The sequence below is a fragment of the Aedes albopictus genome, chromosome 1 (genome assembly GCF_035046485.1).
Source record: "Aedes albopictus strain Foshan chromosome 1, AalbF5, whole genome shotgun sequence".
Classification (NCBI taxonomy): domain Eukaryota; kingdom Metazoa; phylum Arthropoda; class Insecta; order Diptera; family Culicidae; genus Aedes; species Aedes albopictus.
This window is the reverse complement of record NC_085136.1, coordinates 187,794,559-187,820,508: the sequence shown is the minus strand read 5'-3', so window position 1 is coordinate 187,820,508 and position 25,950 is coordinate 187,794,559. Positions and strand designations below refer to the sequence as shown.

At 36.8% G+C, this 25,950-nt stretch overlaps 1 protein-coding gene across 2 annotated transcripts; it reads left to right on the top strand.

Annotated features, from left to right (window-relative positions):
* Positions 1–1,829: 1,829 nt before the first annotated feature.
* On the top strand, positions 1,830–24,798 carry LOC109419263 (ras-related C3 botulinum toxin substrate 1). Of its 2 annotated transcripts, none has more exons than XM_029852131.2 (4): positions 1,830–2,002; positions 2,643–2,758; positions 2,864–3,096; positions 22,243–24,798. In XM_029852131.2, the coding sequence occupies exons 2-4, from the start codon at positions 2,643–2,645 to the stop codon at positions 22,479–22,481; spliced, it is 588 nt and encodes a 195-aa protein (XP_029707991.1). In that variant the 5' UTR covers positions 1,830–2,002; the 3' UTR covers positions 22,482–24,798. The 2 variants fall into 2 exon arrangements, with proteins under 2 accessions (XP_029707991.1, XP_029707992.1); XM_029852132.2 differs by lacking the exon at positions 1,830–2,002 and adding an exon at positions 2,280–2,582.
* The last annotated feature ends 1,152 nt before the right edge of the window (positions 24,799–25,950 follow it).

Genomic DNA, 25,950 nt, shown 5'->3' with positions numbered 1-25,950 from the left:
CGTTATCATTTTTGAAGTAGCCGAAAGACATATTATTTTTTCGATGTAACTTTGATAGTGCCCAGAATAACACCATAAAACCCACGTATTGTTCATTAATAAAAAAAATCAAGTTTGTACTATATATAAGTGGAGAAGCCGTGTAGAGTATATCTAGTTTAGATTTTATATCAAAACATGGAATGATGATGAACCTGGGCATGTTAGTGGAATACCTGTAAGTACGAGACTCTGAAGGCGACCTTATTATAGTTGAGGTCAAATACGTATCTGTCAAAAGATGCAAATTTTCAGTGGAATGGAGCACGTTCGGTGTAGTACTAGATTTGAAGTAATGAGCTGAATTTTAGTATGGCGAGAAGGTCAATTCTCCGTTTCTGCAATGAAATGGTGCAAAAAGTGTAGGTATTATGATTCCTTGCCTAATTTGATCCTGTTTGAGCAAATCTTTGGGCAACAGTGTTGTTGTTTTCTCCATTCTGGTAACATAAACAACATAGTTATCCAAAGTTTTGCTCAAACGGGATCAAATTAAGCAAGGAATCATAATACCCACGCTTTTTACACCATTTCATTGCAGAAACGGAGAATTGACCTTCTCACCATACTAAAATTCAGCTCATTACTACAAATCTAGTACTTCACCGATCTGACCTATAGGACGCAATCAGTGAAGTACTAGATTGAAAGTAGTAAACTGGATTTTTGTATGGTGAGATGATCAATTCTGATTGATCAACTCCCTCCCCCCATTATCAGAAATCATTATCTGTGTAAAATCTAACTTATGCAGTATTTTAACGTTTAGTTATGCACATAGTGAGCACTCTTTATTTGATTTGTTTTAGAAAATTGAATTTGAGAAATGTTGAAAAAACATGAAATTACTAGGGCCATGCATACTTTTAGGCGTTTATCGAATTAGTTTTCTGTCCCAATTCATAAGTCCATTTTCTATTATTTTTGAGTAGTTATCATTTCCCTCACTTGTTTAGAGCTGCATTGTATCTATACGGATCAGAATATAACGATAGGGTAGAAGTTGTGCTGAGATAGAACTTGAGAAAATTATCAGATATTGAGGACCTACAATGAAAAATTTTTTTGGAACTACACCATAGACTTCAATTTTTTTCGTCAAATCATGCTTATTTCATTGGAACTGGACCTTTGATAACAAAATCATTAAAAGATTTAAATTGTGAGACACCCTGGGTGTTAAAGGGTTAAGAGATATATGGGTAAATATTTTAGGCGATGAAGAAAATTGGAGGCATTCAACGAATGTTTATGTATTCAATCAATATGGAGGAAATTGGGAGTTCTGGAAACGTTAGGACTTTATAGTGGGTTTTCGAGTATTTTGGAGATATTAGGGTTCTTCTGGAGGAAGCTGGGACCTCATAATGAGTAAGTAAGAGTAGTAAGAAAGTAAGCCTAAAGATTTTTTGCCTCGACTCAAAATAAAAATAAAAAATTTCGAAAAAAAAACAGCCGGTTTATTTTCAGTGCATGTATGCTAATAAAGGTCACCTTAAACACACCGTGTAACTGCATCAATACTGCGAATCCTATAGATTATTAAAGAATTTAACATTTTTCTTCAATTGTATAATATATATGTAAAGTCTTCGAATACAATCTATTAAAAAAAATCATTACGTCACGAATGCACTCACACTCCTTGCACATTTTACTACATTACTCCTATATGTTGAACTGCCTTGAATCACCGCAAATCAAGTTTCTCGAAACGCCCGTTACACTGCGCTAGCGCAGCACTGTACGCCTCGGCACCAAATTGACATTTGCTGCTTCCATACGCCTCACATACATACAGCTGCTTTTGCGGAACTGAAGTGGTGGTGAAGTGATCAACATTTTTCGGGAGCATTTGATTTATCCCGATGACCTCAAGTAATTGAACAAATAAGACTATTGCATTTGTTTTAAAGTGTTTATTATTTGTCAATTTGTTTGTAACACATAACTTCCGGAAAGTGTAAGTATCCAGAGGCGGAGAATCGTCGCTAGTTTAAGTTCGCGTAGAAACCAGGCGTTGTCAGTGCATTTTTGTTCGTTCTTCACCTCACCGTCGTCCAGTGAAGTGGAGAATGTGAAAGAAAGAAAGAAAGTGAAAACCATCTTCATTGAAAAACATGACTCAAGCGGTGTTGGGGAATAGCCTTTTAATAGCCTAGTTGCCTCTAATGTACTCTGTTAATAAGTGTCGAATGATACCTTTGCCCATACACTAGAACAGTTCGTATTGCCGTCCAAAGCATATCGCGATTAAGCTAGTCATGAATCATTTGAAAGGCGAAATTGCACTTTTCCACATACAATGCTCGCAACGCTTAATTGACTGAAAGCGAGAAAGATTAATTGAAATTTCCTTTTTTCGAGGCGTATTTCCATCCATTAAAATGAGAAAATGTATTGCGACCCGGTATCATATGCATTTGACCAGCAGAAAGCAAAATCTTTCGAACTGATGCATCTAATTTAGGATTACTTGTAAAAATAGAACTTTCGCTTTTTTTGGAATCGATTTATTGCTCAATCAGTTTCGGCCTTTGAGTGTAGGATGTCGGTATAAGTGATTAGGAAATATCTTACATCGTTTCATTTTCATTCCCCAGATGGCTTCAGGAAGACCCATTAAATGCGTTGTTGTCGGCGACGGTACGGTGGGAAAGACATGTATGCTCATCTCGTATACAACCGACAGTTTTCCCGGCGAGTACGTTCCCACGGTGTAAGTTTCAGATATTGGTATGCTCGAGAGAGCACAGCGCAAATAGCGCGCTTGAATGGTCACACTGATTCCCGTGTCATTTTATAACTACTTTTTATTTTGCAGATTTGACAACTACTCTGCTCCGATGGTAGTGGATGGAGTGCAAGTTTCCCTCGGACTATGGGATACAGCTGGTCAGGAAGATTACGATCGGTTACGACCTTTGTCGTATCCTCAAACGGATGTGTTTCTCATATGCTTTAGCGTTGCCAGCCCATCTTCGTTTGAAAATGTTACTTCCAAATGGTATCCAGAAATCAAACATCACTGCCCCGATGCACCAATCATTCTTGTTGGTGAGTAAGAGGTTTATCATTACAACTAAATTTTGTAGTAATATTTGAAAGGTACCCAGGGGTCTTGTGCCTTTTTATGAAAATGATCCGTAGAACAACAACTTGCCCACGCAAATGCACAGCATTATCCGAAAGATCGATGTTTTCTCTTTCTTAGTTTGTGCGGATAAGTTAATGGAGGTTCAGCAGCGACGTACAAAATCATTCTTTACCAATGCTTATATGCCCTTAAACAAAGTTTCTCCAGAAATAGAAGGCACAAATAGTTTATCAATCCAGAAAACATCAGTATAGGGAGTTATGTATTAACATTTTTTGAAAATAATCTAGGCACTAACATGCGGCTAAAACTAATTTCAGAGTTTTAGCCTATATATGTGTACAGATTATCGGTAGAATTTGTCAAAAAATTGACCTAAACACGTAAGTGGAAGCTTTTCTTTCGTGCAAAATTTCATCATAATTGTTCCAATATTTTTGGTTGTTACTTAAATCAATAGAATTTTGTACAATCATAGTTTTATCTACATAATTATTGGTCTGTTTTTGTCACAGTCTATGAATTACTGTACCGAATAAAGTTTTACGTTTAAACGTTACGTTAAAATTATAAAACTTAAGCAGCTTTGTCCAACTCGTTTCCCGAGCAGAAGGGAATAACAACAGCATAAGGAGCTGTGTTATTTGGGCAAAATAACTGAATAATAAAATCGATTATTTTTAAGTTATTTCCATAACATATTGTGTTATAAACTTGTCTGTCATAAGCGGCAAAATAACAAATTCCATAACAAAACAATGTTCCTGGAAAACCATTTCAATAACTTGTTTTGTTAGTTTCAATAACAACTTAATAACAGTGAATTCGGAACACATTTCAATAACAAATTTTGATATTAATATGTTGATAATTATTGATAATAATCTGAGAGCACAATTTGCTATGATAGCAAACTCGTTACTAAATAAGTTATAATACTTATAAGTATAATATATTATATAAATTAAATAAATTCTTTCGCTTTGTCTCACAAACCCGCCAATAACATGAGGTTCATCACTCTGACGCAAGAAATATTTTCAAATGATCGAAAAATATTATATTCAGCTTTAAATTCATTCTAAGAGATTTGAAGTAGCAATATATTCGAACTTTAGTAATTTCTATATTATCAAAAACGACGAGCTTCGATTTCCACCTGTAATTTATAAACTGTTATTACTTATTGCTTTAATTGTTTTCGGAGCACGTGTGACCTTTGTATTTTTTCACAGCATAGAAAGTGAAAAATTTTAGAATGCTCAAAAGTTTTGCAGAAATTTTTTTTGGGATTTTTCCAGATTATTACATTTTTTCTGGAAAAATTGTTTTGATTTTTCCCTGGATTCAAGAATTATGTCGAATATTCCTCCTGGATTGTACAAGAATTCCTCCGAAAATTTTGCTATAATTTCTCCTTAACTTCCTCTGATGATTCCTACAGGACTTTCACCAGAAATTTTTGCATTTTTTGTTTTTCTAAAATTCCTCTATTTATTTCGCTAAGGATTTCGTCAAAAACTCCTTTTATGTTTATCAAATGACTTTGTCATAAAATTCTTCCACAAATTTGTCGACAGATTTGATCATAAACTTTTCCAAAAATCTTCCGAGAGTTCTTTGACGGAATCTTTCATTGATTTTCAAAGACTCCTCTAGAAATTCCTCCAGAATCCTGCATAGAATCCCTTCAAGGGTTTTTTTTCAGAATTTCCTGTGGTCAATAGTCCTGAAATTCATCTTAAGATTTCTCTGACAATTTCTTTGAGGATTTTACCATGAGTTTTTCCGGAGAATTCTCCAGGAGTTTTTTCAAAAGATTCTGCCAAGAATCCTAATAATTGCTCAGAAGAAATAACTTCGGAATTTCTAAGAAAATTGCGCCAGCAGTTCTCTTGAAGACTTCTCCAGGGATTTATCGGAAGGTTCCTCCAGAACTTCCAAGTACTTATCCGAAAATTATTTATGGAATTCTTAAAAGGAGTCGTTCAGGAATTTCCCTTTTAACTGAATACAAAAATGGAACAACACAAAGGTACAGGTCATAATTGTCGAATTGTTGCTGTGATTTCAAAACTTGTTACTGTTGCGCTATTGCTGATAAGTTGACCAATAGTACAACAATAACTGAACTTGTACTTCAACAAAACATGTTATTTAAATGTAATTTAGTTATTGTATATAAATAGCTTTATCATAACAAAATGAGATTGTCCAACAACATTTGTTATGGTAAAGCTATGCCTTGATAATTTAATAATAACAAAACAAGATATAAAAACAGGTTATGTGATTTCGTAGTTATTAACTTGCTATTCTCCTCTGCTCGGGTTAAGAATTATTGGTGTAATTGTCGGTTCGTATTTGGTAATACTATGATTCTCAACCCAAGCAACACACATGTTATATAAAAGTAACGACAGCGCAAGTTTTGGTTGTATAGAAGTTAATTCGAAGTTATTTCAACATTGTGTTAGAATTACGTAAAATAAACTTCTATACAACCAAAAATTGCGCTGCCGTGACTGTTATATAACATGTGTGTTGCTTGGGAAGTTCACCCCCAAAAACCAATCAAACTAGTAACACTGCGTACGAAGGGAAAGCACTGGCGTAGCCAGGAGGGGGGTGTTTAGGATTAAAAGACCCCCCCCTCCCACAGCCACAATTTGTGGAACAAATTTTTAGTATAAAAGCTTCTTGGCTTTGGCTGCGCAGTTATTTTGACGCTACGGCAAACATCGAATGTATTGTATATGCTTTCATTAAACATTGTTGTTTTCAAAATGTGATGATCAAAAAGCAAAAAAGGTATCATTGATCTTCAAAAACCCCTTCCAGAGCAAATTTCTGGCTAAGCCACTGAGGGAAGGTATCTACCAATGATCTCAAGAAAGGTTCTCCAGGATTTCAGAACGTGTTAATGATTTCAAAGAAATCTTCTTCAGAGCTCATGAGTTGTCCAGATAACCAAGAAGAAATTCATCCCATACCTTGTCAGAATTCAGAAATATACCAAAGTTCTGAAAGCGAAGCAGCCACGGATATTTTAGGGGATTTTGACATATATTTCTCCAGAAATCTCTTGGAAAAACGTCTTTCAAAACACACAAAAGTTATTATACAGAGGGTAAAAAGAGGGCTTCGTTGAGGTTCTCATTAGAAATTCGTCAGAAACTTATCACTCGTGTTTAGGGTGGCCCACATTTATATGAATAACAAAAAATAGAAAATGTCAAGTTTTACCTCCTACATAAGTTGTTTCGGACTACCAGAAGCTGTCTTCCAACTTTGAGCGAAATCGATTAAGCCCAAAGGGGCGCCCAATGAGTTTGAAGTTTGTATGGGGAAACTTGGCCAATTGTATGCAGGAATTATTATGTTTTTAATGTTTTATAATGTTTGCCACTAGCTGGCGCTGTAAGCGTTGAATGATTAAAACCTTTGGTATGGTACCAACTCCTGTAAAAAAAAGTTATAACTTAGGCAAACTAAATTATCTTAGAGAATTTCAAAGAATTTCTCCCAAAGTTTTTACAGGAGTAATTTCTGGGCTTTTTTCTGCTGTCCTTTCCATGATTTCTTCCCAGGTTTATTTTTCGGTTTTACTCCCTCACGAGATTTCTTCCACAGTTCCTCTCGTAATTTCTTCAAGGAATTATCGTGCGATGTCGTCTAGGGCTTACCGCGGGATTTTTCTTTATCGTTTCTCCCGGAACTTCTCTCAAGAGATTACTTTCAGTGCTGCTCCCATGATATCTCCCAGAGTTTTTCTGCACTTATCTTGGATCGTCCAGGAACTTTAAGTCGAGTACCTCCTGGGATAACCTACAAAATCCCTTGTAAGAAATTGTCGGAGAAATATCAGAAGGAATCCTGATGGAATCTCCGACAACAGACAATGGAAAAACAATCAGAGGAATTTCTGAAGAAATCTAGAGAAAAAGTGGGAATTCAGAGATATTACCAGAAAAAACATCCAGTTTAGTCTTAATTTAATATATAGAGGAATTTCCGGCTAAACTATGGAAACGTTTAAGACATATTCCCGGAGAATTACGGAAGAAACTGTGCGAGACACTCCAAGAGCAATTACGGAAACCCCACTGAACCCCCACGGAAATATCTAAAGAATCTTTGGGAGTACTTTTTGATCTCAAGAAAGAACCACCCGGGGATCTATTTATTTATTTGTCCAATCAACAAGCTAAGTCCCAATGATGTTTCTTAAATCTAAAGTTTAATATTATAAATCTAAGGAATCACAGTCAAATATAAAACTTAAATATTAACAACAGAAAGACTTCACTTACAGTCAAACAAAAAATAAACATAAACAAACTAAATCTTCGGCGAGGTATTTGACGAGAAACATTGAAGCGAACAATGAGCAAACTCTATTAAAATTACGCTGTAACCCATTTGCACTCCCAAACATGCTGTAGCTCGTTCGGTTCAACGGTGACCGCAGCATATAGTTGTGGCGAAGAGCACGAGGTTGAACATTAATGTCGATTTGTCCCAGAATAGCGGGACAGTCAATGTGTCCCTGCAGAATATCTGGGATCATCAGAGTCTTAGCTGTATCTCTACGGGACGATAATAATTCCAGGTGGATCAGCTGACAACGGCTCTCGTAACTTGGCAAGCGAAACGGATCTCTGGAATATTAGGGAATCCTGTGGACGAATTTCCTGGAACACTTCTTCTTCTTCTTCTTCTTCTTCTTCTTCTGTATGGCTCTACGTTCCCACTGGAACTTGGCCTGCCTCTCTCCAACTTAGTGTTCTTTGAGCACTTCCACAGTTATTAATTGGAAGGCTTTCTTTGCCAGCCATTGCATGAATTTGTATCTTGCGAGGCAAGCATAATGATACACAATGCTCAGGGAGTCGAGAAAATCTTCCCGACCGGAACGGGAATCGAACCCGCCGTCTCCGGATTGGCGATCCATAACCTTAACCACAAGGCTAACTGGAGATCCATGGACCCTGGAACTCCTCTTGCAGAAACCCCATGGAAAACTCCTGCAAAAGTCCTATATGGAACTCTGGTTGCAATCCCAGATAAATTTACAAAAGTATCGGTAGGAACAACGCAAAACATCGGAAAGACCGAATGGAATTTTGGGTGAAACTCCGGCAAACCTCCAGGAAATATTACTAGATAAATCAAGAAAGAGCTCCGAGAGACATCTTGGAAAGAATTCTGTGTGAATTTGAAGATGGAAATGTAGTAGAAATCCAAAGAAACCTGCAGTATCATGTTCCTGGATACCATTAGGTATATTGTATGTTATCTCCATTTTGAATCTGTGACCTGTAAAGGAGACAGCAAAGTTTTAAATATTCTGACTTTATAATGAAAATGACCAGATTATTGGTAAATGCCAAAGCTTGACTCATAAATATCCCTTCTAGAAGCCTTACAGGGAATTTGTTTTGATTTCCGAATGTCAATTGACAACGTCCGGTTTACTTGCCAGTCCGTTAGATTTTCTGATGATTTCGTTTTCAACAGCAAATTTTCAAAGAAGTCCTGAAATATGTGGAGGCGTATGATTGTTTATACCTTTGCAATCCTGATAAGATTAAAAATAACTTTTTTCCATGTGAGCTAAGTTGCGCCTAAAAATGCTGTAGAGTAAACCGGTATAATATACCCCTCTTCAAGCAGAAACGGCACTATCTATGGAACTTGTAGGGTCTAGCTCGAATCCAAAGTAAGATTCAATAAACCACGATCAGATTATTTACAGAAAATAACTATTTCTTCAATTACTTGCGCTCTGAAACAGCGTCTTTATGTCACCACGTCTCAGCCAATTCTTCCTTTCTAGATGGTTCCCGACTACTACGACCGTTTCTTCTCGTTGTCCCTAACAACGAGCACATGTTTCGGAACACCGAAGCAAATCATCTACTCATTATGTTATAATAACATTATCAATTTCCTACAATCCTTCTTTTGCTTTTTTATTCCATAAGTGTAAAATAAATAGGAGATTCACTCAAAAGCGTAAACTGATTAAACTGATTAAACGTCGCAATCGCCAAGGCAAACTTTGATTATTTCAAGAGAATTTTCATGAAACATATCAATAATCAAATAATCATGGCTTACGCAGTTATTTAATCTGTTTAGTGCATACCCCTGAAGTATTTATTGTAAAACGCTTCGTAACAAAATCTCTTTCTGATTATTGGTCTTTTATTTCCAGTACGATCTATCTACAGTATTATAGGGCTGGCCATTTTCTCCGCGAATTGCAAACAAGTCTACCCGTATTTCACAAACTTCTTTATACTGTTGCCCTGATTTGCCCATGTAGCTAGTTTGAGGTAACTTATATTGTTTCTATACTGCTTCCCTGATTCCTCCGATACTTCTTTCTATTCGCGTTAAAATGCACTTCTCATTGGAAAAATCTGTATTTATATTTTATGTGTAACCTTGTATTGTTTTCTTCATTCATTCCATTTCCGCTTTCGTTTGAATCATAGTGCTCCCCGAATTTCTTTTCTTTTTTTCTCATGTAGCAGTTTTTTTTTCGAATTAAATTGTCATACTTCAGTCCAACCTCTGATGTTTAAGCTGTTACTGAGTGGAACGTTCATCTTCGTCTACCTTACCACTTTCCTGTAAGCTGGCTGATATGGATGATTGTTTCAGCTCTTAGAACATTCTAAAATCCATATATTGCGAAGATCGCATACAGCCCTTGAAAGCAATAATAAGTAAAATTAAAATTCATATCTTTCACATTTACGCGAATCGCGAACAACAACCCACGAATGCTGACTGACTGAGCATTATAAATGAATAACAGTCTGCATATTCCAGATCACTCATAAATAGCTACAGTGCATTAGATCACATTCGAATTTGAGCTTTAAATTCCATCATAGTAGGCACGTAGTACAATGGTGTCCTAGGCAACATACTGCACCACTTCAATATGCAAACAAAAGACGCTTTCGTAAACAAACGTTTCCTTACATTTTCATTTTTTTTTCTTTTGAATTCTCCCAGTTCTTGACAATTATGCTTCAAATTCAACATAATTCAATACGATTTTAACCTTCCCTAAACTCGCGCGATTGGCAACCACCGTCAACACCACGCTAATGCCGAGTACAAAAAACGAGATTTTTTTCATCGTGTTGTACAAAATACAACAGCGCGATCGCTCGAGGGTTAAGTGAACTCTCCCAGTTTAGGCTCTACCAACATGCAGCAAATCAGTGGATCCTCCCTGTTCGTTTTCTTTGAGCCTTCAAGTAAGTGGACTCTCCCAGCCCAAGCGCTGCCAACATGCATTTTTTTTTTTTCAACTTGATTAGACCCTCCCGGTCCGGGTTGTACTGCCTCTTTTAGTTATTGTGTGGTATTGAATGTGCATTGTTGTTCGACTAGCCTTCCGTTGAACGCTGGTAGCACATGGTCTGCCAAATGCACATCAAGCAATCTAGTAGGCGCGCAAACGGTCGTCGCGTCATCACTTCCCGAACGTCAAAAGATAAACACCAGTTACTTCCTGGGGGCACCCGCTTGTCCACAATAATTCCAAGCTCCACATTTGGCGATCCTGCCAGGAGAATAGTGAATCTTCTAGATGATGGCAAGCGGGTGCAGACCCGGATGACAGTGCTCGTTTTTTTTAGTGTGGTTTAGTTTTCCTGCCGTGAGTGTGGAAAAAGTGAGTGAAAATGTAAAGTGTTCCGGAAGATCGGATGCCTAGAGCACACGGCCTAGGCAGTGGTGAGTTTAGATAATTGTCTAGAGATTGCTCTCCTTAAACGAATGTTTTATTGTCGGTTGAATCATTTCAAAAAGTGTGCTTGATTTATGTACTTTTGGGTCCCGTAGCGTGGTCATTTTAGCGATGCTTAGCCTGCCTAAAATCGCTGCAAGGTACGCTTAGCAATGTAAAATAACATTGAGTAGTTTGATCATTTGTATGCACTAGAGACCATCCTAGATCGCTCAAAAGCATTGTGACGCGAAAATAGAACAATTTGTTCTGGTTTGAGATAATCGTCAATATTTTGTAGTAGAAAAAAAACAAGAAACCAACATTTTTGTAATTAAAACATCAAAACTGACGAGATGGATCTGCATAGGTCTTAGCCGTGCCAAAAGACAGTAGCAAAAAGAAAAAAAAATTACAAAGAGCAAGCTAAACATTCACCTCATGCATGATTTCGATGCAAAAAAATGTAGTCTATGTGAATTCTTAAGCAAAAGATTTGAAAATCTGAGATTTTGCGATTTTTTCTCAAGAGAAGATCTTGCATGTATGTTTTACGCAAAGAGTTTCATCCGGAATTGTAGTTTTCTTATGCATTTCTGCGTTTTTCCATGACAACATTTGATTTGCTTATCAGTTGAATCAGTTCTGTAAGTTTGTACCTACAAGCGTTTTACGACAGTAAAAAAAAAGAGTTGTACGACTTACGTTGCGTCTGTTGTCTTGTCGAGATGAATATAACAGAAATTTGTTTTAGGATAAAAGATTGCAATAATTAAACATGACTGTGGGATTGAACACGACATAAAAAAAAACAATTTAAAACTATTTATTGTAGTGTCACCAACTTCGGGATATTTCCTGTTTATTTGATATTTACTGCAGGGCCAGCGATTCGGTGTATAAGTTTAAAAAAGCGGTTTCATTTACATACGTATCAAACTGTGTCTTTATTTGATATTTTAGGTGTGCAGAGTGCAGTAGCTGCAATAGTTGCTTTTCTCTTAATATGAATAAATAGCTGAAAATCAGTATAAAAAATGTGGATATATTTTCGACAATTTGACTGCCCCTATAATGTTCATGCTGTCGAAGTGGATTTTCTAAACCCACTATATAACTAGAATCTGATTGACGTTCATGCAGTAATGGAAAAGGTTTCATCATGACCACGATCATGACGCATCTTGCGAGTAAAAAAAATCCTACACATCGAAACATTATGGTCTCGAAAGTCAGCTGAGTGTTTGGCTGAGTGTTATTTTACTCGTATCGCTATGTCCGGGAAGTTGGAAAGTTGGTATGAAGTTGAAATGTTTGTAGTTTGGTAGATGCAACAGCCATGTACATAGTGTATATCAGTATATCGCGATGTATTTATTCTAACGTAAGAAGCGTAGCGGTTTTTCAGCTCATTTTCATAATTGAACTGTTAATGGTAGTCTTAGTTGCGTGACCATGTTTAGTAATGCGGAAAAAACCTTTGGTTTGAAATTCAGTCCACAGCGCGTCCGGATGACCGCACCCTTACTTTTGTTAGAAACTCTGTCTCATGGCGACTGTGAAAACAGTCCACAGCGTGTCCGGATGACCGCACCCTTACTTTTGTAAGAAACTCTGTCCCATGGCGATAGTAAAATCAGTCCACAGCGTGTCCGGATGACCGCACCCTTACTTTTGTAAGAAACTCTGTCTCATGGCGACAGTAAAAACAGTCCACAGCGTGTCCGGATGACCACACCCTTACTTTTGTAAGAAACTCTGTCTCATGGCGACAGTAAAAACAGTCCACCGCGTGTCCGGATGACCGCATCCTTACTTTTGTAAGAAACTCTGTCTCATGGCGACAGTAAAAACAGTCCACAGCGTGTCCGGATGACCGCACCCTTACTTTTGTAAGAAACTCTGTCTCATGGCGACAGTAAAAACAGTCCACAGCGTGTCCGGATGACCGCACCCTTACTTTTGTAGGAAACTCTGTCTCATGGCGACAGTAGAAACAGTCCACAGCGTGTCCGGATGACCGCACCCTTACTTTTGTAAGAAACTCGGTCTCATGGCGACAGTAAAAACAGTCCACAGCGTGTCCGGATGACCGCACCCTTACTTTTGTAAGAAACTCTGTCTCATGGCGACAGTAAAAACAGTCCACCGCGTGTCCGGATGACCGCATCCTTACTTTTGTAAGAAACTCTGTCTCATGGCGACAGTAGAAACAGTCCACAGCGTGTCCGGATGACCGCACCCTTACTTTTGTAAGAAACTCTGTCTCATGGCGACAGTAAAAACAGTCCACAGCGTGTCCGGATGACCGCACCCTTACTTTTGTAGGAAACTCTGTCTCATGGCGACAGTAGAAACAGTCCACAGCGTGTCCGGATGACCGCACCCTTACTTTTGTAAGAAACTCGGTCTCATGGCGACAGTAAAAACAGTCCACAGCGTGTCCGGATGACCGCACCCTTACTTTTGTAGGAAACTCTGTCTCATGGCGACAGTAGAAACAGTCCACAGCGCGTCCGGATGACCGCACCCTTACTTTTGTAAGAAACTCTGTCCCATGGCGACAGTAAAATCAGTCCACAGCGCGTCCGGATGACCGCACCTTTACTTTTGTAAGAAACTCTGTCTCATGGCGACAGTAAAAACAGTCCACCGCGTGTCCGGATGACCGCATCCTTACTTTTGTAAGAAACTCTGTCTCATGGCGACAGTAAAAACAGTCCACAGCGTGTCCGGATGACCGCACCCTTACTTTTGTAGGAAACTCTGTCTCATGGCGACAGTAGAAACAGTCCACAGCGTGTCCGGATGACCGCACCCTTACTTTCGTAAGAAACTCTGTCTCATGGCGACAGTAAAAACAGTCCACAGCGTGTCCGGATGACCGCACCCTTACTTTTGTAAGAAACTCTGTCTCATGGCGACAGTAAAAACAGTCCACAGCGTGTCCGGATGACCGCATCCTTACTTTTGTAGGAAACTCTGTCTCATGGCGACTGTAGAAACAGTCCACAGCGTGTCCGGATGACCGCACCCTTACTTTTGTAAGAAACTCGGTCTCATGGCGACAGTAAAAACAGTCCACAGCGTGTCCGGATGACCGCACCCTTACTTTTATAAGAAATTCTTTATCATGGTGAATTGATCTATCATATGGTCTGATGTTGGAACTTCTGCTTTTTAGTTTGTTGTATAATTGTTGTTCCATTAGAATCTGACTGAAGGAAATAGATGGTATGGCATATGTAGAAGATGCTGCAGTTTAAGAATAATACATGCAGAAGATACTTCTAAGGGAAGAACTGTGAGACTCGTATTGCACATTTTGGTTTGGTATGTAGTCATAAATAGCAAAATTTAATATTTGTTTAGTACCTAAGCTTTGCAAGTTCAACGTGATGAATCATCCGTGTTGCTGAATAAAATGCGAAGGATGCACACACCTTCCACCATGATCAGAAAAAAAATCTTGAACAGGGTGGTGTCGTGACTCAGTTGTACGATGTCCAGCTAAGTGGCGGTTCGACAATATTACCGCTCAGTGCTCATCGATTATCGATTCTGCTAATACAAATTGAACAAAACAGCAACAACATAAAAACATGATCAACTGCGGCAAAGACTGATGATTAAAATTAACGAAAAGAAATTGAAAACGATGTAGTATCGGAGCTTGAAAGCTTCTGTTACTATATTCATTCCTGAGAAGAGGGAGGATGTGTGGTATTGAATGTGCATTGTTGTTCGACTAGCCTTCCGTTGAACGCTGGTAGCACATGGTCTGCCAAATGCACATCAAGCAATCTAGTAGGCGCGCAAACGGTCGTCGCGTCATCACTTCCCGAACGTCAAAAGATAAACACCAGTTACTTCCTGGGGGCACCCGCTTGTCCACAATAATTCCAAGCTCCACAGTTATGGCATCGCATTTAAGCATTTTATTTCACATAGTGGACCCTCCCGGTCCGGGATTTACTGAATTCCTTCAGTGATTACCGCATTTAAGCAAATCACCACAGTGGACTCTCCCAGCCCGGGACTTTTACACTGCATTTAAGCAACTTCTCATAGTGGACCCTCCCGGTCCGGGATTTACTGAATTCCTTCAGTTCTGTAACCGCATTTAAGCATTTCCTCAAAGTGGACCCTCCCGGTCCGGGGTTTACTGAACATTTTCAGTTATTACAACACATTTAAGCAACTCCTTTCAGTGGACTCTCCCAGCCCAGGCACATTTTTTTTTCGCTTTTCGTTCCAACTTTGTTTTTTTTAGCTTACCTAAGTTTAAGTAACCTGGCGACGAGGAGGTTGTAGGGTCTAGCTCGAATCTAAAGTAAGATTCAATAAACCACGATCAGATTATTTACAGAAAATAACTATTTCTTCAATTACTTGCGCTCTGAAACAGCGTCTTTATGTCACCACGTCTCAGCCAATTCTTCCTTTCTAGATGGTTCCCGACTACTACGACCGTTTCTTCTCGTTGTCCCTAACAACGAGCACATGTCTCGGAACACCGAAGCAAATCATCTACTCATTATGTGGCCGGGGTTCTGCTAAACCGAACTAAGCGCCAAAAAGTTTATTCCGAGATAATTAAGTTTCAAGTTCAACCACTCAGAAATAAACAACAGCTAAGATTATTTGAAACTTTTTCGCACACATGTAACTTACAAGCCTTTATTAACCATCAGAGATGAAGAAAACATGTAAATTATTTAAAATCATTGATATAATACCATTTAATTCCTCAGTGCTTTGCACTCAGTTCACTCTGGCTGAACAAAAACATTGGAATATGGTTTATAGTTCAGTGTGGCTGACTGTGTTTCTTTGTTTCAGAGAAAACCAGTCGGAATATGATAAAAAAGTCTCGATTTTTCAGTGTCTATGAAGTTCAAATCGATATCACTCACAATCCTTTACATGAATCAGAGAGGACGCGTAGTATGGTAGCACAAAGGTCTCAAAATAGTGTGAAATGTAAACGGCGGAAGCCCTCCCAGCTCAGCCCTTCCCATCTACACGCTAAGAAAATGTTACTCTAAAATAAGTAAGATTCACACAAAACTGAGCTAAACTGGGACAGCTCAAAAAATGAGTAAATTGCATTTCCAGCGATAGCGCTGGCTCAAGTGCAAAAATCCAAACAGTTTAAGCCGTATAATATTCTTCACATCAGCAAGAATATTATACAGCTTAAACAGATGATATTTTCGCACTTGGGCCAGCGCTATCGCTGGAAAAAAAATTTACTCAATTTTGAGTTGTCCCACTTTAGCTCCAAAATGAGTGAATTTTCTGACCGTGTATGTTTTTTTTTTATAGGCGGTGCATGTGCAGGCACAGAACAAGAGTAATTATGTCAAATGATGTCCTTGCATGTCCTGAGGTCCTGAGATGTGAAAATGGAGCATTTTGTGTACTTCAAATTTATACTGGTCGAAGAAAACCATGAAAATGATCTGCCAAAGTGAACTAAGACAAAAAAAAAAATTCGAAAATATTAAAGAGATTCGAACTTGGGTCCTTTAAGTGATAACCAAGCACGTTACCTCTAGGTCATTTTACTTAGCTGAAGGTCAGTTGTTAAGTCTGAATCAAGTTCTAAACATTCTTCTCAAGCATGGTTTTCGTGAAAACGCCATTTTTCGATCAGCCAAAGCGAACCAAGTGTTTGATTTTTTTCAAGCTTTATTATTCTTATTATCCTTGTTGTTCAATGACGGCTCCTGGGTTAAATAATCAGTATGAGGTGTATCAACATAACGCATGTATTCAAAGCCAGTTCATCTTTGTATTGTTGAGAATAAATTGATTTTTAAATGCAGTGGATTTGGTTCGGTCTGGCTGACTGTGATTTGGAAAAATGGCGATCAACGCCATCGAAATCCAAATCGATCCTCCAACACCCGTATTTTTGATTACGTGTTAAATTCTCTCACAGATTGTTACTGTGAGTCGGTTAGAAGTTAGAAATCTGACAGCGATGAGGAAAACTTGAAATGTTCATCATTTGGACCAAAACTAAAATATTTCGCTGATTCTATAGAATGGTTTACAGTTCACTCTGGTTGGATGCAATTTTATTTTTTGTATGTTCTGCCAAACAGAAATTTTGAATTTACTCCACGAAGAGCTGTCAGAATTACTGGATTTTTACACGAAAAGAAGATCATCATATTCTTCATCTAATGGTTAAGAAAACTCAATTTTTCAAAAAATGGTCTTTGGTTCGGTTTAGCAGAACCCCGACCATGTTATAATAACATTATCAATTTCCTACAGAACTAGCACTATTGTCCACTGAAAATTTCCGTTCTTAAAGTCAGTGAAATGTTGTATGAGAACTAAGCCTTTGGAGGGGCGGCAATGGAAGCATTAAAACGTATTTCGAAATCGTTCCAAATCTTTCCGTTTCAAAACAACCGGGGCAATACGCCCCATGTAGGGAAAAACGCAACCCCGTGACAAAACTATCCCAGTGGATAATTTCACTACATGCTTATCGTAGGAGGGTCTTTCAACAACTGTTCAACGGAACAAAAGTTGCAAAACAATGAAAGCGAACAGAGCGAAAAAGCTAAAGTCAGCTTATGAGAAGCAGAATATTACGTCCAAACTCTCGTTTTCAAACCTTTTGATATTTTTCTGGATTTATATACCAATCGACGGTCCGCTTGATGGCAATTATTCGAATATGGGTCATTCCATATGAAGTGACCGAGAAAATGTGAAAACTTGCAACCGACCATCACGGATTTGAACCAAATTTGGTTGAAACATTTGTTTAGATGGAAAAAGAAAAAATCCAAATTTTGGTGCCGATAGGATCACCCCTCGGCCCGTGGCAGCACCCCTCGTTTTGGCCGATATGAAAATTATCCTCTCTTTCTTTTATTTTTATCATTGAAACGATTGCACCTACACATTTTCGACCTTCGGCTTTTTTAAAGGAAATCGTTCAGGGAATCCAGAAAAAATATTATTTTTTTGGTACAGTGTTGCCAGATATCATATTTTTCAATTTTAAAACTAAAAATCGATTTTTCTCAAAATACGTATATTTTGATTTTAAAAATTTTGATTCCATCGTATTTATCAGACGTTTTTCTATCGAAAAAACTTAACTCCTCAAAGTAATTTGCGTCGTTTCTGAGATATAGCGTTTTTAAGAAAAGATATTCATTTTTTTCATATAAAGTATCATATAAAATCAGGTGCAGTTTATGAATTTCGAAAAAAAAATGTTCGATGCCATACAAAGACGTTTTGTGTTGGTTTGAAAAATATCAACTATAAAAAGGATTAAAAAATGTTACAGTGTTGCCAGTTCATCAATTATGAGTCTATCGTAATGGATTAGCATAACCTGTTGAACTAATAAAATGTATCTGAGATTGAGATCATCAATTCTAAACAAATTTCATATATTTTAACATTATCTGAACAGAAGTGCTGCCAAATATGTTATATTTATTGTAGAAATCTTAATTTTACTAAAACATTTGTATGAAATCTAATTAACAAGCCAAAAGTATTTTTTTTTAGGTTTAGTACATTTGGCAACATCGACGTAAAATATATTCAGGAAAACATTTGATGAGTGTATTTATAAGCAACAGTGCTGAAAATGTAATTTCGATATAACTACATTCAATGACCCACAGCTAATTTCAGAAGCTGAACCTGAAAATATGGAATATGATAAAATATAAAGTATGATATCCTTTGGAATTAGATAATATTAGATATTACGCATCGTCGCGCAACTGATAGCTCAGACTTCAGTATATTTATTTTATATTTGAAGGTCCAACTCCTTATAAAAATCCCTGTAAAAATATCTTTTGATTGATTTTTACGGCAGTGTTGCCAAGCATGCTAGTATTTAGCGGAAACGCAAACAATAGGTGCGGGTATTGCGTTTACTCTTACTGGATTGCCGAATAATAGATCATGTCTTTTATTGTCCCAGGCAGAGAAGTGAAGAACAGTGTTGGGTATTGTGTTGTCTATTGATGTGATTGCATATGGTATGAGTTTTTGTTTGTTCTTCGTGGCGAAAACTGAACAAAAATTTCTGAGTGAAATGGATTAGTGGCGTTTGCTCCCTAGAGCCTACTATTCTTAGGCTTTTTTGCATGGAAAAGAGATCGGTTGTACGCGAATGTTAATTCCGATAAATCAAATCGATTGTTCGATCAATTATAGATGACTCCCAGATCGCCAATGTATAGTATCATATTAAGGATCGGTATATTCGCCTCACTCCATTCATATTCACTCCTTTTTGCTGAATCGAATCGAGAAAGATGCAGCAAACGGATTGTCGTGATCAAGCACGTAACCTCATCACCAGTGGAAAGCCATGCGCAAGTTGCTTGACATGGATATTCGTTATCGTTCGTCGCAGTTTTGATCGCAAGCGAATGAATGAATGGCGAATGGTGAAGAATGCTGGTGAGTGATCGAAGTGGCTGCGGTCGTCGCTGATAAGCAAACACACAAACTAAAGCGACAATCGTTCGCTGCGATTAACCATGGAGTAGAAATTACACTAGTTTACAGCATTTTTGAACTCGGTAAGCTGATGATCATTTTTGGTGTAGAATCATGCCCTGAGTTCGAAAACGCGAAGGAAAAAAATTACAGTAGAGCGGAAATTTTTTCGACTTTCCATACAAAGTTGATGATTTGAAATCGATTTTTGTTCTATTTTTAAGCAACGTCGCTCACTTCATTCATCTCATTCTCCGTAATCAATGCTCCGATTGAGCTGAATTTTTTACTGTAACTCGCCTACATATGGTATGTCAAATAAACGTTGAGAAAGAATTTTTAGATTGTTTTTTTCTTATTGAAAAAAAAAATACATTTCTTCATATATTTTTGGGAATTTGGCTAAAATTTAAGGAGATCGTCCCTAAAACTCGCCAATATCTTGAATTTCATCAATCTGACGCAAAACCTGCATTCAGATGATCGAATAGTATTGTATTCAGCTTTTAATTTATGGAAAAAGATTTGAAATTGGTTGAACAAAACACAAGATATTTCAATTTTAGTGAATTCCATATTTTTAAAAGTTGTAAATTTATTTATTTATTTATTTATTTATTTAAAACTCGATATTCAACTAAAACTCAAAAACTGCTCTACTTAATTTTTTTTGAAGCACGGTTTCGAAATCAGTGCTAAATTGAGCTTCAAAAATTTTGGTCGTTGACAGAAGTTCGCGACTTTCGTTTTATTTTGTAAACTAGTGTTATGAATTGTGTTGCCATCTATGCTCATACTCATGCAGTGTTGCCAAATGTGCTCGTTATGTAAAACAGTTATGTAAACAGAAAAACAAAAATCATTTGTTTTTATTTGGTGTTATCTATTTACGAAAGCTTTTGTGTAAATTAGATGTTTACAATAAAAATGACATGTGTGGAAACACTTCCATCTACAACATCGTTGAAATGAATAAAATGACAATTAAAATGAATTTCACAATAGATACATTTTATATTTTAACAATTTATCTTCATCTTTTCCAATGAACCAATTTTTTTTTGCTAACTATCAAACTAACAATAACTGTCAATTATCGGGTCATTTTGTCAGATAGGACCATAAACAAGAAAACACAGACAAACAGACGTAACATTGGAAAAAATCCAACGACTACGGTTTTCACGATCTTTTTAAACCTTTATAGTTGTAGCTTTCACAACCAGAGGTGCGCACATCATTTTTCTAAGCGTTAGACGTTTCACCTAGTGTGAACTAGGCGATGGATTTTCGCGAAAATTTTTCTAGGTGTTACGTCTGTTTGTCTGTGAAGAAAAGGTCAACAGCAGGGTCGTTAGAGAAGATGTGTATTGTTTTTATCCTGTTCACACATCTTGCAACACACATGGTGCGCATTTTCAGAATAACCTGTACATTGTCAAACACTTGAAGTTTAGGTTTCATGGTATAATAAAAAAGGTAAACTGGCAACACTGTCACAATTTTTTTAATCCTTTTTATACTCGACATTGTTCAAATCAGCACAAAACGTGATTCTATGGCATCGAACAATGTTTTTTTTACGAAATTTATAAACTGCACCTGATTTTGTATGATACTTTATATGAAAAAAATGAATATTTTTTCTTAAAAACGCTATATTTCAGGAACGACGCAAATTACTTTGGGGAGTTAAGCTTTTTCGATAGAAAAACGTCTGATAAACACGATGGAATTAAAATTTTTAAAATTAAAATATACGTATTTCGAGAAAAATCGATTTTCAGTTTTAAAATTGAAAAATATGATATCTGGCAACACTGTACCAAAAAAATAATATTTTTTCTGGATTCCCTGAACGATTTCCTTTAAAAAAGCCGAAGGTCAAAAATGTGTAGGTGCAATCGTTTCAATGATAAAAATAAAAGAAAGAGAGTATAATTTTCATATCGGCCAAAACGAGGGGTGCTGCCACGGGCCGAGGGGTGATCCGATCGGCACCAAAATTTGGATTTTTTTTTCTTTTTCCATCTAAACAAATGTTTCAGCCAAATTTGGTTCAAATCCGTGATGGTCGATTGCAAGCGGTCGGTCACTTGGCGTGGAATGACCCATATTTAAGATTTGTAATTGATCACATTTGCGAAAAACGCCTAAATCGATAGAAAATGAAGGAAGCGTTCTGCATCGGATGGACGCATTATACCCCTTTACCCTATCTTTCTAGAACAATACAGCTATTCTTTTTTTACGTTTTCATGGAGACAATATGGTTACCGGTATAGGAATATTAGGTGTTCCGTTTCTTTTTTTTTTCGTTCCAGCAAGAATAGGGGAACCAACGTATTTTGGACACAGCGTTACGCCAATATATTTTGGACACTTCCATTTGTTTTTGCCGTAAGTGTCCAAAAAATATTGGCGCGTTGCCGTGTCCAAAATATGTTGGTTCCCCTATCAAGCATCTCAAAATAGAAATATGGCCGTCATAATGGCCGACACATGACCCTGCTCGCTTTCGAAGAGCATGGTTTCGCGAATTACTGCGGGTCTGACATTGATTTGGGTAAAGTGGGGTAAGATGTCATTTTTAAAAATTTCATCGTTTTCAATAATAGCTTCATTTGTTAGGCAAGTGGTAACAGCAGCTAAATACTTTATCTTTGATACTTCAGCAAAAATATTTACGAAAGTAATGCATTTTTATCGATTTTATTTTTATTATGGCTCATAAGTCTAGTTTGCGTATCCAGTTTTTGGATACAAATTAAAAAATAAGGGCCTAAAGATGATCCTCCTAAGCTAAACAAACTGGCCTAGCTTATTAGAAATACTTTTTTTTCTCTTGCAGGTACTAAGATCGATCTACGCGAGGATCGTGAAACACTGAGTGCGCTTGCTGAGCAAGGACTGTCGGCGCTGAAACGTGAACAGGGTCAAAAACTAGCTAACAAAGTGCGCGCCGTCAAATACATGGAGTGTTCGGCACTGACTCAGCGTGGTCTGAAGCAGGTATTCGACGAAGCCGTTAGAGCAGTACTTCGACCAGAACCGCTCAAACGGCGCCAACGAAAATGTGTTGTGATGTAAAAACAGAAGATGTCTTTTAACGAGATTCGAATACTTCCGACATCTCTTGTACATAGGATTAAGTAGCGGAAAAGAACTGGAGAATCACAAACAAAACTCACAAGCAAATTCCAAACACAACAATATTCAAAATCTTAGTTTAATGAATCTCTGCATATGGTTTTAAAAGCATGAAGCGAGTACATAAAAGGAGATGAAGAATAAGTCCCTAAACAACCAAATATTAGGCAAACCTTTTAAACTGTTCTACCGTTAAACAGAAATTCGAATCACTTGAAAACATTTTTTGTGCCATCGTAACTAACCACGAGCGAATTGTAAGGACATGTTTTAAGAAAATCTGAATACCTCACGCCTCATTACGACCAAATTTTCATTTTCCACGTTTCGCCACAACAAAGACTGTGTTTCTAATCTGATAGAGTAACAACCGAAGATGAATAACAAAAATCAAAGCACCAATTTTACGCTACCGCTCGAAACATATAGTTCTCACAAAGACACGAAAGAATTGTGAATACATTTATGGCTAACCGCAAATTGATGAACACAAAGGACATAGATCTGCAAGGCCTATCTAGGACATCTGTCGTTCTTTGCGAATTTACTGCATTTCATTTTTTAACCAGATTTGTAATGCTAAAATAAAAGCTAAAGCCTAACCTGCAAGCATGCAGGAGTTATATTGATACAGAAAACTTGTTCAATTAGTGCAAAAAAATGCTCATAACATTTTTGAAGCTTTTCCCCCACATGTTAGTGTGTACTAGCAGTTCACAGAATGTACACGTACATTTTTGACATGCTTACAACGAAAAGGTTGCATTAACAAAAAAAGCACAATGTACGTGTCTATTTTGTAATCTGCAACTTTATGCATGGCATTTTATCTTTATTCCATAGGTTGACTTTTGATAAACACAAATACACGTACAAATCAATGTTCGGACAGCATTAGTCATTCAAAATGTATGACATTTTCGACCTTAATTTTAACACCACTACTGGTAACGAGACTGAACAGGTAGAAACAAATATTTCCCTCAAACAATTCCCTGATTCGGATTTTTTTTTCTGTCAGCAACGCAAACCCCAAAAATATACTTATTAAAAAGCCAATCAGAATGGAACAGAGCAGCGAGACAAAAGAGAAAGAGGATAAGCTAACGATAACGTTTCTAAGTGATAGGGTCAAAGTGCCATTAGTAATCATATGCTCCCAAATTGATTAAATTCGAAAACTAAGCGATTATTGCATCGATCGTTCTTGTTATTACGTGATCACTTCTAACAAAACCTGCACAAAATGAATCAAAACAAATAACGCTTCAAGTATTCGTTTTGCGTACATCTGTTTGTGGTATTTTTAAACGCTTGCTGCAAGTTGAGGATCTCAGCTCTTTTTAACAATCATTCAGTACAATTCAATGCTTCCATTGATTATCTGAAGTTATTGCTTAAAATGTATCCTTTTTCTTTTAGTCTGATGCTCTGTCTGCAGTACATTCATTAACAGAAAAAACACACTGTTTGCAAAAAAACGGCATATGAATTTGTTTCCGATAAAAGTGAATAGAAACTATGTATATCTAGTCAGTAGTGCCCCAAGAAAAATGAAATCAATCTGATAGAAACCAATAAAGGCACTAATCAAAATAAGAAAAAAGAAGTTAAAGCAAAACAGCCAACAGAGAAAGTCAATTTCTAAGTTCACAAAGTACGAACAAAATGACAACTTTCTGTTCTAGAATACTCATCGTATGTATCATTTAGGTGTGTTGCAAGTGATTTTCATTCATAAAATCAAAACTGATTTCGTCATATCATCAAAAACTATATTACGTATGTATTCAAAAGTGTACGGTACAGTGTTAAAATTTGATTCTCACATCCAACTTACCATTAAGTGATCATTATGATAGTCCTCCAATGATGGGAAATGGTTATGATTTCAACTACTCGTGTAAAACTTACCCATTGGCGGATGCTTCAAACGAACTGCGAAAAGAGCGTCATCGGAAGGGCATTTGCGTATGTTAATGATAGAACTAATATTTGTTTTGTATTGATAAAATATGTATTTCTCGTACGGTTATCATTTTAACTACTCCATTTGACATGACACATGAAACAATGTACTCTCGAAAGCAGCTGCTAATTTATGCTATATGATTCCCTAGGTTTGTTCGTTTTATTAATTTAATTTCTTTCTTAAGCATTTATGATCTATTCTTATTATTGTATTGCTAATTACAGTAACTTTTTCTATGATTGTAGCATATAACTATGAAATATATATTTTTTTCCGAAAATGTGATTATATTACAATTTTTGATAACATGTTGATGACAGCATATATTGTCTATCCGGTTGGAATCAAGACCGACATTCAATCAAAAATTGCCATTTTCTTAGTCTACAAGTGTCGCAACTGTTTCGCATCTAGTGCGCTGTGTTGCTGACAACAACGGGAAGGATGCGCACTACTTTTGACATGATTAAAAAACGTCGCGAGTTGGGTCGCGTCGCGACTTGATTGTGCGAAGTCCGGTTTGGTGGCGGCCCGACAATATTATGCCCCTCAGTTTTGTAACCTAGTTTTTTATCCTTCTTGCCATGCTACATCCATCTTATTTTAGCGACCATGCTTTTCAGTAACCTTACGGTTACAACTTCTTTTGAATGGAAATACAAAGTAGGTAATTCCTAGTTTTCTTTTATTCAATAAGGATGAAAGAACTTTTGTAAACAAAATCTTTTTTTTTTTTTGATTTCTAGTAAATGAACGCATGTCAAAAAAAAACTTTTACAATATTCAAGAAGTGAAAACTTTGTTGTACTTGATAATCTGAAAAGTTTTGGTGAGTTTTTACTGGATTACTAGAAATCATCGAGAGAAGTCTTTGTTAAAGCTTTTTCGCCCTTTTTAAACTTCAACGAAAATTTGCGAAAAACAACCGTCAACAATTTGTGAATTAATTACAATACAATTTATTTAAAAACTCAACCTCCACAATACCACTTGAGATCATCTTTCATGCAGATGATGAATTGTGTATATTTGAACTAAAATGCACACAAAAATATAACAGATAAAGGGTGATACGGTCAAAATTTGGTCACACAATTTGTTTCATAACTTGAGACTGCGTACACCAAAACAGCTGATTTTTGGAACAGTAATGGTACATTATATGTAGCTTATACCATACAATTTTCATCAAAATCGGTTTAGTATTTGCGGAGATATTGTGAATCCTAAAAACTGCAATTTTGAAATTCTGTACAAACAGGATTAAAAAATAAGAACACATTTTTACTCTTTTATTTATAGAGCCAAAAATACTGAACCAATTTCAATGAAAATTTTTCTGAATGTAAAGTTCAATTTGATCCAGCTGTTACAAAGTTATATTTGTTTAGGTGGTCAAATTTTGTCAAATTTTGTCAAGTCAAGTCAAATTTTGGT